General features: G+C 40.5%; 1 protein-coding gene across 1 annotated transcript in view; it reads right to left on the reverse strand.

Annotated features, from left to right (window-relative positions):
* Positions 1–4,497, reverse strand: part of cgnl1 (cingulin-like 1) — a 39,499-nt gene extending 35,002 nt beyond the window's left edge. The window contains exons 1-3 of the mRNA XM_056258974.1: positions 4,356–4,497; positions 491–2,132; positions 270–364 (exon numbers count right to left, since the gene is read on the reverse strand). Of these exons, the coding sequence (XP_056114949.1) occupies positions 270–364; positions 491–2,086 (1,691 nt within the window). The 5' untranslated portion in view covers positions 2,087–2,132; positions 4,356–4,497. The remainder of the gene's footprint in view (positions 1–269; positions 365–490; positions 2,133–4,355) is intronic.
* Between the last annotated feature and the right edge of the window lie 10,127 nt (positions 4,498–14,624).

Consider the following 14,624-nt stretch of genomic DNA (forward strand, 5'->3'; position numbering starts at 1 on the left):
ATGATTTACTCTTCTTTTCTTAGTAAGTGGGAAAACTTATAAAATCATCAGGGGATCAAATAATTATTTTCTTCACTGTATATGCATACAATAAAAAAAAAATTAAGAAAAAAAGTTTACACAGTAATGCTCAATATGTGCACACTGACATGACATTTTTAGATTTCCCTGTGTCACTTGTAAGTGACCAATTAAAAAGTATTTTAACAGAAATATATTGGTGTTGATATTACAAAAAACATACACAATTATTTGTAAGGTACACTCACCCATCTTTGAGGTAACTGAATAATATCTGCTTAGCAGTCTCTTCATTTGTTTGCTGTGAAAGCTCTTGCTGACCTTTCAGAAGATCAGGTGTCACCTGAGCAAAAAAGTAGAAGAAAAGAAATACATGTCATTATATTTACACATACATAAAACAGATGACTGGTCTCCCCATAATGGTGGGAATATATTAGAATAACAGAGGAAGTCCATCCTTTCTTACCTGGGCATCCACTTCAGTGCTTGTTGTTTTACTGTTGGCAGCGGGACGAGAAATTGATCCTGTTTTCAGACTTGACAGGCACTTCATATTCTGTGATAGTTTGGCCTCTTCATTTTTCTTCTCTACAGGTGCTACAGACGGATGACTCTGAGGATTCTTGAAGCCCAAAATAGCAGCTGAAGAGTGGGAGACTGTCCCCTGAGGAGAGCCTGGAGCACTTTTGACTTGCGTTACATTTCTTAGGCTTATCCTGGGTCCAGTAGAGGAAGTTGGCGACATCGGGGAGGTCTTCACTCCAGCGGTCTTCTGCAGGAGCAGAGATGGGCGAAGAAGATGCTCTGTAGATCTGCCTCGATTCCTGCTAACCTCATCCAAGTAGTCAGTGTCACCCTCAAAACTAAATGGCAAGGCGCTATCAACACTACGGGAACGCTTGCGGTCTTCTGGGTTTAGTCGATTCCTCCGCCCTGACCGACCCCTGCGTTGTTGAGTCTCTTTGCTGTCAAACTTCTTGATGAGCTCATCCACACCTGGGATGGAGCCAGTATCAATGTCACGTCCTGTGCCAGGCATGAAAGGGATGTAGCGCCGGTTCTCATGCCGGTTGATAGTTTCTGCATAAAGCTGGTCCAACTGGTCTTCCTTTGTTGGTGTGGTGGAGCCCATAGAGGAGTTACGGGAGGAGGAAGACTGTAGCACCGGGCCACTGGAGTCAATACGGCGCAAGGGCAACACATCTGGTTCACGTCGACTCCGATCCAGACTGGAGTTGGTGCTACTAACTGAGCTGGGAGGCCTAGAAGAGGCCTTGGTCTGGTCATTTGGGTTACTGGTTACTGTAGATGCCTGAGGAATTGGAAGGCGTTGTGAGGGTTGAGGCGGGGTCTGGTAGGGCACTGGAGTTTTAAAAGGTGGCTTGAGTTGAGGTTGCGCTTGAATCTGGGGTTTGACCTGAGGCTGGGCCAGAACATGGTCTTTGGTTAGACCTGTTCGAGGCTGGACACTGAACGGTAGTGTCTGGGGACGAATCTGAGGTTGGGCGAGTCCCCTGTCATCTGGAAAAGATGGTTCTGGAACAAGGCTGGAGGATCGGGCTTGGCTCACAATTGGGGAGTTGGCTCTGGGTAGGGATTCTGGGTAGGGATTTTGAGTCTCGACTACAGGTAGACTTCGAAAGCTATCGAGAGTATTGCTCTCAGGATCATATGGCTTGAGAATCTCTGGATGCTTCTGGAAGTTTAAAAGACTGGATTGCTTCTTAGGATCAGTTCCATTGTGAGGACCTCCATGAAGCTTCGGAGTCATAAAATCCACATATGGGCCTTCAGAAAGATTCTTCCTGGCTTCTTTGAAATCATATTCGTCATAATTGTTTGGGCTTTCAGAATCCATATATCCATTATTGTTTTGAGGGTCCACATAGGGGTTTGGACCTCTTTCCTGGTTATTGAGGACGACATAGGGGTGTCCATCTATGCCTTGAACTCTGATACTGAGGCCGTAAGTACCATTGCTCTGGCCTCTTGTGCGGGAAGGCTGCCTATAGCCTTGTGATAGTCCAGGGTTTGGCATGCCGCTAACTCTGTAAGACTCCATCAGGAACACTGAAACAACCAAATCCCTCTCTGTGGATAAGGCTCACCTTTGAAAACAAAGCAATAATCTCATTATTACACTAAAAGTTTGTAATGCTTACAGTATCTTTGCATTTCTAAAAGATCCTAGTGAGACTGTCTGACAAAATTTGAGTTAAGGTAACTGGGTTACATTTTTGTGGCAAAACCCAAAACCAAATGATCCCCCACTGCAAACAAAGGTTGTTTGGAGAAATCGAGGACATTAAAAGACTTTTAACAGATCCTTTGCTCGGGTTTTGGAATTTATTCTGAGACAAATATTGATGTTGGCACGTGCAACGATCTTTGTAGTTTTTCCAAGGAACTTGAGTTAAATGACGACTTACAGTATTTGACGTCATTTTCATACAGTACAATAATGACCACTTACTTCGTAAGAGCTTCCCTGCCAAGCATGCAGACAGTTTGAGCCCAGTTGCAGACTTTATAATCTTAAGCACATTGACATTGCTGACTAAAGTTAACAGAGGCAGCAGTGTGGGTTATTTAAACAAAAACAAACATTGGCACAAAAAAAAGCAAAGGATGTCACTGTAAAATATGGGGGCTGTGTTAGAAGGATAAGCAGAAGAAAAAAGCAGAGGAAGTCCGATTTTGTATTCATTGCCTTGAAACAGCTGACTAAATTGTTTGTCAACAGCTGATATTTTATTGAAAATAACCAAAGTACAGCAACAAAGATGTTTTCATGTAATTTTGTTTTTCAAGTACAACTAATTCAAAAAGTTCAACTGTAAACAATAAAAAAACAGCTACACTCATACTATATGTTCATCGGTGTAATCACATCTCAATTAATTCCAAAGAATTTCAGTGACATAGCCTATGCAATGAGCAACAGTATTGTGCCTCAAGAATAGCAAAACACAAAGCTACAAAAATATCACCCCACTACAGGCATCACACCAGGCAACAGGCTATTTTCAGTTTCTTCTGGACCCCACTGATAACATCCTTTCACCTCAAAGCCAACAAAAGATTGCATTAGTCATATTGATGTATTTGTTGCAAGTTCAGTGAAGAATGAAGGTGACACTAGAGACTACAGGTTGAAAGCATAAGATTGGAAGACTTTAGGTCTTCTACAAAACTACTACAAAACCACAAAATGCGCACATCATAATAAAGAAGCAAGTTAAAAGGGAAAGTCCTTCTCATCGGCAGCCACACTCAAGAGAGCAAAGGGACTCAAACTTTCCAGCCTCATAGAGGGGGATGAGAAAGAACAATAAGGGCGAGTTAAAAAAGCGGCAAGCCCCCTTATCCATTAGGAACAGAGCTCTGGTGCAGAAAAAAAAAGAATATGACACAATAGCCTCTTTCAGCTCCTGTATCACATGTACTGTGTGCAGAGGAACTCAATGGTGTTAATGTAACTCCTTTCCTCTCATTGTGCCCACTGGAAATGTGTAGCTCTGACAGGGAATCTAACACAGGCTGTGCAAACTCTTGCAGCATGGCCTCAACCTGCATTCCACTTCCAGGGAGGCAGGGGAACTCAAAAAAGAGATTTCTGGTGAAACGGTCTAAGTTTAACTCTACAACTCGTTAACTTTGGCCCTGATCCAGACCAAAAACATGGCTACAGCATCAACAAAAAATTGTCAACAAAGAGGTTTATGGATAATCATTCTCTCTAGATGACAGAGCAACCGCTATAACTCTGTCAGGAGGGATTCGGGAATACTCAGTCATCTTACAGTGAACTTTCCTTTGCTTTACATAGCCTACATTAGGCAGATTGCTTGGACACTATTAGACCAGATTAGTTCAAGATTTATATATATATATATATATATTTACAATATAAATTACAATTTGGTTTACATTGTACGGTAATGCACAATCTGATTATATTGAATAATGCTACATTAATTTATGGGGTCGGATTTTTATCCACCATGCAGCTGAAACAAGCACATTTTTGAGCCAAAACTTTGTTTTCCATTGCGTTCTGTGCAATATTTAATGTTTTGCGTCATTAATAGCAAACATCATTCCAACAGATGCTCCAAAGGTGCAGTTTTAATAACATAGCCTGTTTTCCCCAATCCCCATACAAGAACACTGCCTGTTTGAGTGCGCATTAAAGTTGATCAACTTTCATTTTAATGCTTTAATAAACTTTAGCTCACCCATTACAATGTCGCCCAAATGCCCCTACACTAGCAATTTCGCAACACTTTTTTTTTGTTGTAATAAAAACATAATCCAAAAGCAACACTTACCGTTGTCTGTCGTTTATCCCACAATATGCGTTTATTTGTTGGTCAAGCTCTGTAAAAAGCTATGACACAATGCGAAAGCTCCATCTCCTCTCAGCTGATCAAAGTCACTTGTTGCACGTCTTGTTTTCAGACTTGTTTTACTTCAAGCACACGGACTGTTGAAGAGCGCGAAGCCCCCGCCCACACCCGTCACTCAGTCCACCCTCGCGCCGCCCGCTGGCTGATTCACGATCAGCTGATCTGCTCGGCATGACTGATGAACAGGGCTCACTTCGCATTTCAGCTGATCTCAAGACACAAAGGCACAGCCAGAAACTGGGTGGAGGCCTTCTAAGCACTTGTGCTTCCAGTATCGGTGAAATCAAGGGTTTTCATGTGATAACGAATTATTAAGAGAGGACAGAGAGATATGGGTCTTTTTCAAAATGGTGACAAACCATTGATTTCTTCTCCATTGACTCCCAAAGACTTTGAATATTGAAGAAACCCAAAAAGGACATTCAATAACCTAACATTTTATTAAATATTATAAAACGAGTTGTTCAAATACCTCTCATTAACAGCTTTCACAGCACCCTTAAATCGGAAGGACACGCGTCTTTATTATGAAATGGTGTGAATGGTATGGAATGGTTTGAAAAGTGCCTAGAAAATCCTGTTCCCTTCATTTGGTGTACGCTACTGTTCTATGATATTTATTTATTTTTGTTTTCATGGGTTAATGGGTTTAAGAGTAGGCTACCATTCTTAAATATTGGCACATTTTGACCTCAGACCCAGCTCTCATTCAACATTTCAAAGATCCACCCCTTTTTGTTTTTAAAAGAGGGCCAAACCTACGAAATAAATTGGTTAGAGCCAATATATTACCAAGTCCTAGACAGACACTTTTGGCTCCCCTCAAACATGGAAATTACCCTTGTGGTAACTGTGCTCAGTGCCACAATACGTGGAAAACAAACACTTTCACACATCCTAGAACAGGGAATTATTTTCCAGTAAGAGGGGTTATCACATGTAACACTAAAAATGTTATATATATGCTTAAATGCACATGTGATATGATCTATATTGGTAAAACTATTCGCCCTCTGAAGCAAAGAATCAGCGAACACAAAAGTTCAACAAGACGAAATGATATGAATTATTCTGCTGCCCGCCACTTTAATAACCACTCACATTCTCTATCCTCCCTCAGGTTTCAGGGAATAGAACAGGTTACTTCTCAGAGAGGGGGTGATGTAGACAGGCGACTATGTCAGAGAGAGCTATATTGGATCTATATGTTAGAAGCTCTACAACCACTGGGCCTTAATGAGGATTTTGATATGAGTGGGTTTCTTTAATCTCATTACTATAGACTATTCCATGTTTTATGATGGCCATAGCCTGATATTTACATGGAATAAGGTGTTTATGTAGTGTAAGGAAATTTTTTGTACATTTTTTTTTTGTTGAAATCTTGATGTAGGCTAATTCATGTGTTTTGTTTTCAGTAGACCCTGTGCCTAAGGCTCTATTTGATATAGGCTATGTTGAACTACATTTTTCACTTGTTCCCTATCCCTGTAGCCATGTTAACACAGGTGTCTGGCATTATGCAATCAGGAGAGGTGATTGACAAGGGCTTTTTTGTATGGCCACATTCACTCTGTTTGTATGCCTGAAGAAGGTCGCAAGACCGAAAGCTTGCTAATAAATTGATCTTGCACAGTGTTTGAGTGTGCGGCTGCTGTATTTGTACAATTTTCCATGATGATTTAATGTAGCAGCACCTCTCTACAAGACTTTTTTGACGGATGAGCGGTGGTTCTTCTCTATGTTTTCATGGGTTAAACATTAGTCTAACACATGCTTAGTCTAACAAGTGTGTACAAAGCAAAACAATACAAAATAAGTAATATGAAGCATAATAATAACTTCTTCACTTGTAAAATTAAATAGGTAAAATAATAAACAAAACAAACTATCAACTTTTTATGGTTAGTAGTAATAATAATAAGAAATACACTTACCATCTGCTTTGTGGGTGAGGGGGGTCTGAACTGAATTCAAAACATTTTTGACAATTAAAATGTGTGTTTAGTAACACTGTTTACTGATGCTTTGGCAGAGCTAGAGATAATTTCGTGATATAACTGGTGTAGTAAAAATGTCAAATAACCTAAGAGCATTATACATACACAATGTCGTGTATTGTATTGCTGTCTTTCTTGCGCGAACTGTTAGACATTAGCTAGCCTAGGGATAAATGCCTGACAGCTGTTTAGACTGACAGCGCCATCTAGTGGTAGAACACTGCAGACACCAAACTCCACTCCCTACTGTAGTGTGCATACTGACACACAGCAAATACATATATTAAGATAATAAGGTGCCAGTAATGTTAATAAACTAACGATTACAATAGATCTACAGAATTTAAAATAAAATGCAACAGAAAAAACGTAAACTTTTAACAAAATGTTAACGAGGAATAAGACACAGACAACAAACAAACTAGTGAGTAGGAAGATGCAGTGGCTAAAATGAAAGTTTTTCCAAAGTGTTTGTCCTAGCCTATATCAAAATGTATTAAAGCGAAGGAGAAAGTCTGCCTCAGCTTCAACCTCCTAAATAGTCTATAATGATAATGGGTCACCGACTACTAGAGGAACATTGCAGGGTGATCATTTCTGGAACAATCATTTATCAAACATGTTTATTTATTTGATTGATTGATTATTAATGTGCATAATTTTAGTGTCTTCAAAGGGATATCACCAAAAAATGTTCTGTCTTTAATTGCTCGTCCTCATGTCGTTTCCCAACCTGTTAGTAAATTAGTAACATACTCTTTAAACTTTACTGCATTTGTCCCAATACCAATAAGGACCAGGAGCATTAATGACTTGGATAGTGTGAGTAGGCTACTGACTCCCTTATTCGGTCTGCTGTGTTTTTATTTCTATATGTGGGTGAAGTTAGTCTTGTAGCTGTGAGGAAAACACAAAATAAGCTCTAGGCTACTAAAAAAACACACACAAAAAACAGCAGCTTGTTCAGCAGGGTGCGCTGTCTGTCCCAGTTCCTGTTGTGAACAGAGATCCAGCAATGGAGGCATTGCAGTATTTTCATTCATCTTGACGACTAGGCTATACACATATTATTGTTTTTATTATAGGCTACTGAATGTTGTTATACTGAAATAATGTGGTCCTGTCTTAATTTCTTCACTTTAATACCTAATGTAATGTAAACCTAAAACCTTTTTCACAAAACAAACAAACAAGCAAACAAACAAAAACAAAACAAAAAATGTATGGAAGGCCCCTTCCCATCCAGCACACTGTCCCAGTGTCGGCCGGAAACCTCGCATGACCAAAACTGCTCCTTCAATCAGGATATGGAACACTAATTTTTAAATAATTAAACACTGTGTTGTCAAAGCTGATATTGTGGCTTTATATATTATAATATACACTCTAAAAAACAATTTAGTGGCTTAGTAAATATCACAGTAAATAACTTTATTAACTTTTAAAATCTCTGAATATCATTTACTTGATTGTTTGAGTTAAACATAATTGACTATAAATCCAATTATGTTAAATTTGTCTAAATTTGAGTGATATTTTTTTTTATTAAAATCACTAAAAGAATTTAGTATTTGATTAACCAATTAATTATTACAATAGGCACTTAATATATTTGTGAAATTTTTATCAAAATATTTGAGAATGGAGAATTAAACTGATCTGTTTCAAGAACCACAAATATTACTTAATTCCAATCAATATTAATAATATATTTAACACACTCAGTTTACTCAATTAAAACATGCACCCCTCCCCCGCCCTCTGACGTGACGATAACTCAACAGTTGAGTCACGTGAGCGCGGGCTGTTTGAATTCTCTCCAGAACTTTCTCTTCTTCTCTTCTCAGCGGCGCAAAATTGGTGCATTCCCTCTGTGAAATTCAGGTTTGTTTATGTTTTCTTTTATCTATAAAATCATTACTGTATCGTTACTTTAAATCATTTTATTTAATGCAAAACAACATACTGGGACGCAATGTGAGTCACCTAATTACTCATAAAAATATATATATATTTTTTTTCCCCTCAATTATTTCTACTCAATTTTATTTGAGTAGAAATACCAAAAACAGTTACTCAGATCTACTTTTTTTAAACTTACAGTTACTCTCAGTTCATATGGTAGACTATATGTAATTGATTTCATTGCGATAAAATTTAATCAATATTTTTAAATGTAAAAATGTTTCACCAAAAAAATGGAGTAAATCGTAAAAGTTTTTAGAGTGTAGCCTACTTGCATGTGTCATTATATTAACATTTTTACCAAAATCAAGTTTTTGACCAGCGGATGTGGAAGTGCATTGTCACGTGCAACTTACAGGTTATAAGCATTTTTTACAGTCTATTGTTATAAGCTATATGTGGACGCTCTGTTTTTCCTTCTTCTGTTATCTGGCCAAAATAACAGGTTATTAAAGACAGGCTTCGCACAGGCTCATTACATTTACATTTAATGGTTTAGCAGACGCTTTTATCCAAAGCGACTTACAAATGAGGAGAGCAATAGAAGCAATCAAACCAACAATAGGGCAACATTATGCAAGTGCTGCGACTAGTCCCAGGTAATCTAGCACAGTACATGTAGCAAGTGTTTTTTTGTTTTTTTGATACATCGAATGTTAGTATGGGTCAAGTGTTGACGAAAAAGATGGATCTTCTTCAGCAGTTTCTTGAAAATGGCTAAAGACTCAGCATCTTGGGTTGAGTTAGGCAGGTTCACCAGCTTGGTAAAGGTAAAGGCCCGTGAACGTGATTTTGAGCCTCTTTGGGATGGCACCACAAGGTGCCGTTCACTTGCAAAAGGCAATAAGCTTCTGCAGGGCAGTGAGGGCACATAGGTCTGAAGAAGTGAGTTTAGGTATAGGGGTGCAGAGCCAGTGGTTGTTCTGTAGGCAAACATCAGTGCCTTCAATTTGATGCATTCAACAATTGGCAACCAGTGCAACTTTATGAAGAGAGGTGTGACGTGCTCTCTTCGGCTTGTTAAAGACCACCTTTGCTGCATCATTCTGGATCAGTTGCAGAGGTTTGACAGTGTATGCTAAAAGCACCCTGTGTGAAGGGCCCTAGTCTCAGCCTCAGACGCCCACGGACCGCTGGCTGAACGTCTGATGCATATGGCACACTTAACTGGAAACACTTCAGAATTTTCAAAGTTGTCATCTGATTGGTTGAGTTCTACAGGATGTCTGAGAGAAATGTGTGTCACGTTTTTAACGGTCTGTCTGGAAACAAAGATGCTATGAAGCCCAGTGTTGGGTGTAATGCATTACAAGTAAGTCGAGTTACCTAACCAGAATATTTTTTTTATGTAACTATAAAGTAACGCATTACAGTGTTTCCCCTAGGATTTTTTGGGGGGGGGGGGGGGGGGGGGGGGACTGCTAGTGTTGCGGAGCGGGCGTGTTACGGATACGTGGTGTACATTTTTTAGCAATCAAAAAGCATGTCTAATTAATTCAAATAGTGTATTATGAATCATTAAACGTATACAACGTTTAAAAAAAAAATATGAAAAAAAAATTCACACTAATTCTGTGTTGTGTTTTTTCTGGTAATAAAATGAAGACATAAAACACAAATTTTATCATTTATCATCAATTTTAATCATATGAAATTAAATAAACTTTTTGTCAAATAACGTTCTGCACAATGCGCTTTACTGTTAAAATTAAAACATGGATTATTCCTTAAAAAATTCAGTTTTGATGATAATTTATTTGGATTAGTGTTAGTATTATTACATTGGGACATATCTAAATTCTACTGTACAACGGTAATATTTTTCTGTCAAGTTAAACCGAACTTTTATTTTGACAGGTTGCCGTGAAGACCTTTTGAGTTTGTGTGTTTATGTCATAATGATAGTTTTTCTCAAATGGGCCGCCCCCCCTAAAACAATGGTAGGGGAAACACTGCATTACTTTGTTTTCCCACGTATTGACTGACAGCTCTCCTGTCCCCATGTTGAGAGAAATCAGGAGTAAGTGCAGAGGCGCTGAGTGTAAACATGATGGTTATTGTAGTTCTAAACAAAATGTGAACATACATTTACTAATCACAAACATTGTTGTGTAACGGCCTTTACATTTGCCCAAAAATAAAACTTTTTTGTTATAAAAAAAAGAAAAGCCCAGGGCAGGTGAGAAAAAGTAATGCACAAGTAAATTAACACATTAATTTTATCAAAAAGTAACTAAGTAACACAATTACTTTTTAAGGGAGTAACTCAATATTGTAATGCATTGTCAATTACAACTGTGACAATGAGCGCTTATCAGGATCAACTAAACGCTGGATTTTCAAACGTATGTGAAGTAGGCCTAGGCTATGTAAAGTTTGTGGCATAGACTCTTTAAAATATGTCCAGGAGTTTTACACGCCGGTCTGTTATTGTAACATCGATGCTACATTTCCATGCCCCTAAACATGACGCGGAATAAAACAAACTGTGATTGATTGCTTTACATTTGTCAGATGTAAGTTCTGAAGATCTGGATACGTGAGACTAGAAGCGCCCTAAAGTACATACACAATGCACATACTGTATAGGCCTATTTCGATGTTTCCGCTAATGGCACTTTCCATGGATAGTTAAAAATAGAGCTCGACACTCACAAAATAAAGCTTTTTTGTCATTAAAATGAGTTTATAATTAAAAATAGTTTTTCTTACAGTGAACTGAATAATAATTCAGCACTTCAAGTTCAAATATTATGTGTGATTTTAATTGTTGGATACTGTCTCAAGAAGGTCAAGAGGTTGGACAAACCAAGATCTCCATTTTAAGGGGCAGATATCAACGTTTAAATATAGCTACTTTTATAGTTTTATCTTTTGTTAGATAATAATTTATCAAGTGTATTTATTAGGATCATTAAAACGTCAGTAAAACAAACTCTATGGGGATTAAGCAATTCCGTACCATCTCACTCCTTAATGTTGAAGGCAAGATTTTTCTTGGGATTCTGGCGAAGAGACTGACCACCTTTATGATGGACAACGGGTACATGGGCACGTCCGTCCAAAAAGGGGAAGTTCCAGGGGTGGCAGGCTGTCTTGAGCACACCAGCATGATCACCAAGATTATCGAAGATGCAAAGAAGAACCGTGGTGACCTCGCAGTTCTGTGGCTGGATTTAACAAATGCATTTGGGACGATACCCCACAAGCTGATGCATTTGACGTTGAAGACCTACCATGTCCCAGAGCGATTCCAGAAGGTCTTGCAGCGTTACTATGACAACTTCAACATGCGCTTCTCCTGTGGAGACTTTACCACAGAATGGCAGAGGCTAGAGGTGGGCATTGTCACTGGATGCACAATCTCAGTGATTTTGTTTTCAGCAGCGATAAACCCTGCTCGTTCAATCAGCAGAGAAGTTGCGTCGAGGCGCGGTGTTGGCAAGTGGCATCCAGCAGATACCTATAAGAGCATTTATGGACGACCTCACCATCACGGCAAAATCAGTACCTGAAGCAGGCCCGCCCACAGAAATGACTGGGCCCCTGAAAAGGTCCAGTGAATGGGCCCACCCCAAATCTGCAATAGGCTACTCATATCATGCCTGTGTGCTCTCTCTCTCTCTCCTACATTAACACATACATTTAACTGAGAGAGACTTACTCAGTGATGGGGTGTGTGTGTGTAGTTACACACACACACACACACACACACACACCCAGGGCTCTCAAGTGTCACGCATTGAGCATGACAGTCACTAATTTCGGTCTTTTGTCACACACTCCCGCCACACATTGTATTTCTCACGCGGAAAAACGTTTTATAATATATGTAATATGCCGCAGCGTCCAAAATGTCTCTGGCCGTGCCGCTCTCACTTTGGACCCGACAGGAATCAAGCGCGTCTCCCCTGTATTGTTAGTCGAGCTACACAAAAGCCAACCAGAAAATAGCACTATTGTATCTGGGTACGATTTAACGCAACAACCAATGAAAAAAAAGAAAGAAAATTGTCATAAAACAACCCCATTCCCGCGACCTGTCCAACATCTAATGGTGTGTTCACACCGAACGCGAATAGAGCGTCAAATACGCGTCTATCGCGTCTAGTTAGACGCTTGAACATTCGCTCGAGTTCAAATTTTTCAATTTGCGTGGAAGACATTCGCGGCAACGCGTCGCCCAATTCGCGTCATTCACAACGCCCGGCGCGAATGATGCGTCTTTTCGCGTCTTTGCATTGACTTTGTATGTAATCTACTCGCGCAAATAATTAAATTCGCGTTCGATGTGAACACACCATAAGGCTGCCACTCTGCAGAAGCAAATTCCATCCTATCTTCGATATGTTGTAGTAGTTTTAGCCGGACAATGCACATGACAACTGCTGCTGTAAATGACATGAAATATTCTCTCAGTCCTCGCGCATCTGATAAAGCCTCATTAGATAATTTACAGGACGATTTTAGGCAATCGATTGCTATCGCGGTGATGAGCAATATAGGTGGTGGTGAGCAATATAGGTCTTATATGGTGGTGAGCAATATAGGTCTTAATTTTTCTTTTACTGTCTATGGTCTTACCGTGTCAATTCGCGCACTCCATCATGTGTCACTCACTTGCGCTGCTGACCGCGAACTGGCGCGAAGCACTGGCGTTTTGACTTTGCGTTACGTACAACAAAAAATAGCCTACTCAGACCATTTTCAGGAGAGGGGTGTTTCATTATGGCACAGGCTACTTTTTACTCAAGCAACATTAAATAAAATGCATTTTTTTCTCACTTTCAACAATAAATGGCGCTATTTTGGTTAAAAATAAAATATGTTAAAAATAACATTTGCTTATATTTAGGATGAACATAATTATTGCTGGACTGCATGGGCCCCCCCTAGCGGCTGGGCCCCAGAAAACGTTCCCCTTTATCCCCCCTTATGGACGGCCCTGCCTGAAGGGAGATGGATCTTGGAGGATCTGGTTGAACTCACCAATTGGGCAAGGATGGATTTCAAACCAGAAAAGTCCAGAAGCCTGGTGTTGAGGAAGGGGCGTATCCAGGACCGGTTCCGCTTCAGGATCAAAGATACCATCATCCCAACGGTCCAAGAGAGACCGGTGAAGAGCTTGAGGAAATGGTACAGGGCAGACCTCAATGATAAGCAGAGTGTGAGGGAGATGATTATCCAAGTAGATACCTGGATGACATCCCTAGAGAAGAGTGGCCTACCCGGCAAGTATAAGGCCTGGGGTTACCAACACGGGGTACTTCCTAGGCTGCTCTGGCCATTGCTTGTTTATGAGGTACCTGTCTCTACCGTCGAGAGATTGGAGAGGAGGATTAACACCTATTTGAGGAGGTGGCTGGGCGTCCCAAGAAGCTTCTGCTCCATTGGCTTGTATAGCACAGGCAGCAAGCTGCAGCTGCCAGTAACATCAGTGGTCGAGGAGTATAAGGCGACAAAGACACGCCAGGCCATGATGCTGCGAGACAGCAAAGATGGAAGAGTAGGCCAAGCAGGTATTGTGGTCAGGACAGGTTGTAAATGGTCAGCCAGCAGAGCATTGACAGAGGCTGAGGATCGACTGCATCATGCTGACATCGTTGGGACAGTAGCTCTGGGCAGGCTTGGACTGGGTTGCTCCACCAGAATAAGCTGGGAAAAAGCTGACCCAAAAGAACTTCGCGGAATGGTGCAGAGGGAGGTCCGTAAAGCAGAGGAGGAAACCCGGCATATCAAGGCTGTTGCCATAAAAAAACAGGGCAGCTGGACAAGGTGGGAGGGCGTGCAAGAAAGGGCCCTGACGTGGCAGGAGATCTGGACCATGGAAGGACGTCGGATAAAGTTCTTGATGTGTTCTGTCTATGATGTCCTGCCTACCCCATCAAACCTCCATATTTGGGGGATAGCAGAGAACCCCAGCTGCACGCTGTGTGGAAAGACAGCCAATCTTGAGCACGTCCTTTCAGCATGCCGATCAAGTTTGGCAGACGGGAAATTCCGGTGGCGTCATGATAAGATCCTGTCTCGGTTGGCGGATGGTGTGGAACAGGCAAGGAAGAATCGTAAACCGCTTTCTGATGGGCACCACTTTATCCATTTCGTCAGGACAGGAGAGAGCACTGCAGCAGTACGGAGGAGCAGAGGGGTCCCTGGCCTCAGCAAATGACTGGGAGATGTGGGCAGACCTGAAAAAGCAGCTCAAATTCCCGGAGGAGATAGCACT

Source organism: Rhinichthys klamathensis, unplaced genomic scaffold, assembly GCF_029890125.1.
Source record: "Rhinichthys klamathensis goyatoka isolate OS25496 unplaced genomic scaffold, OSU_Roscu_1.1 h1tg000161l_1, whole genome shotgun sequence".
Lineage (NCBI taxonomy): Eukaryota > Metazoa > Chordata > Actinopteri > Cypriniformes > Leuciscidae > Rhinichthys > Rhinichthys klamathensis.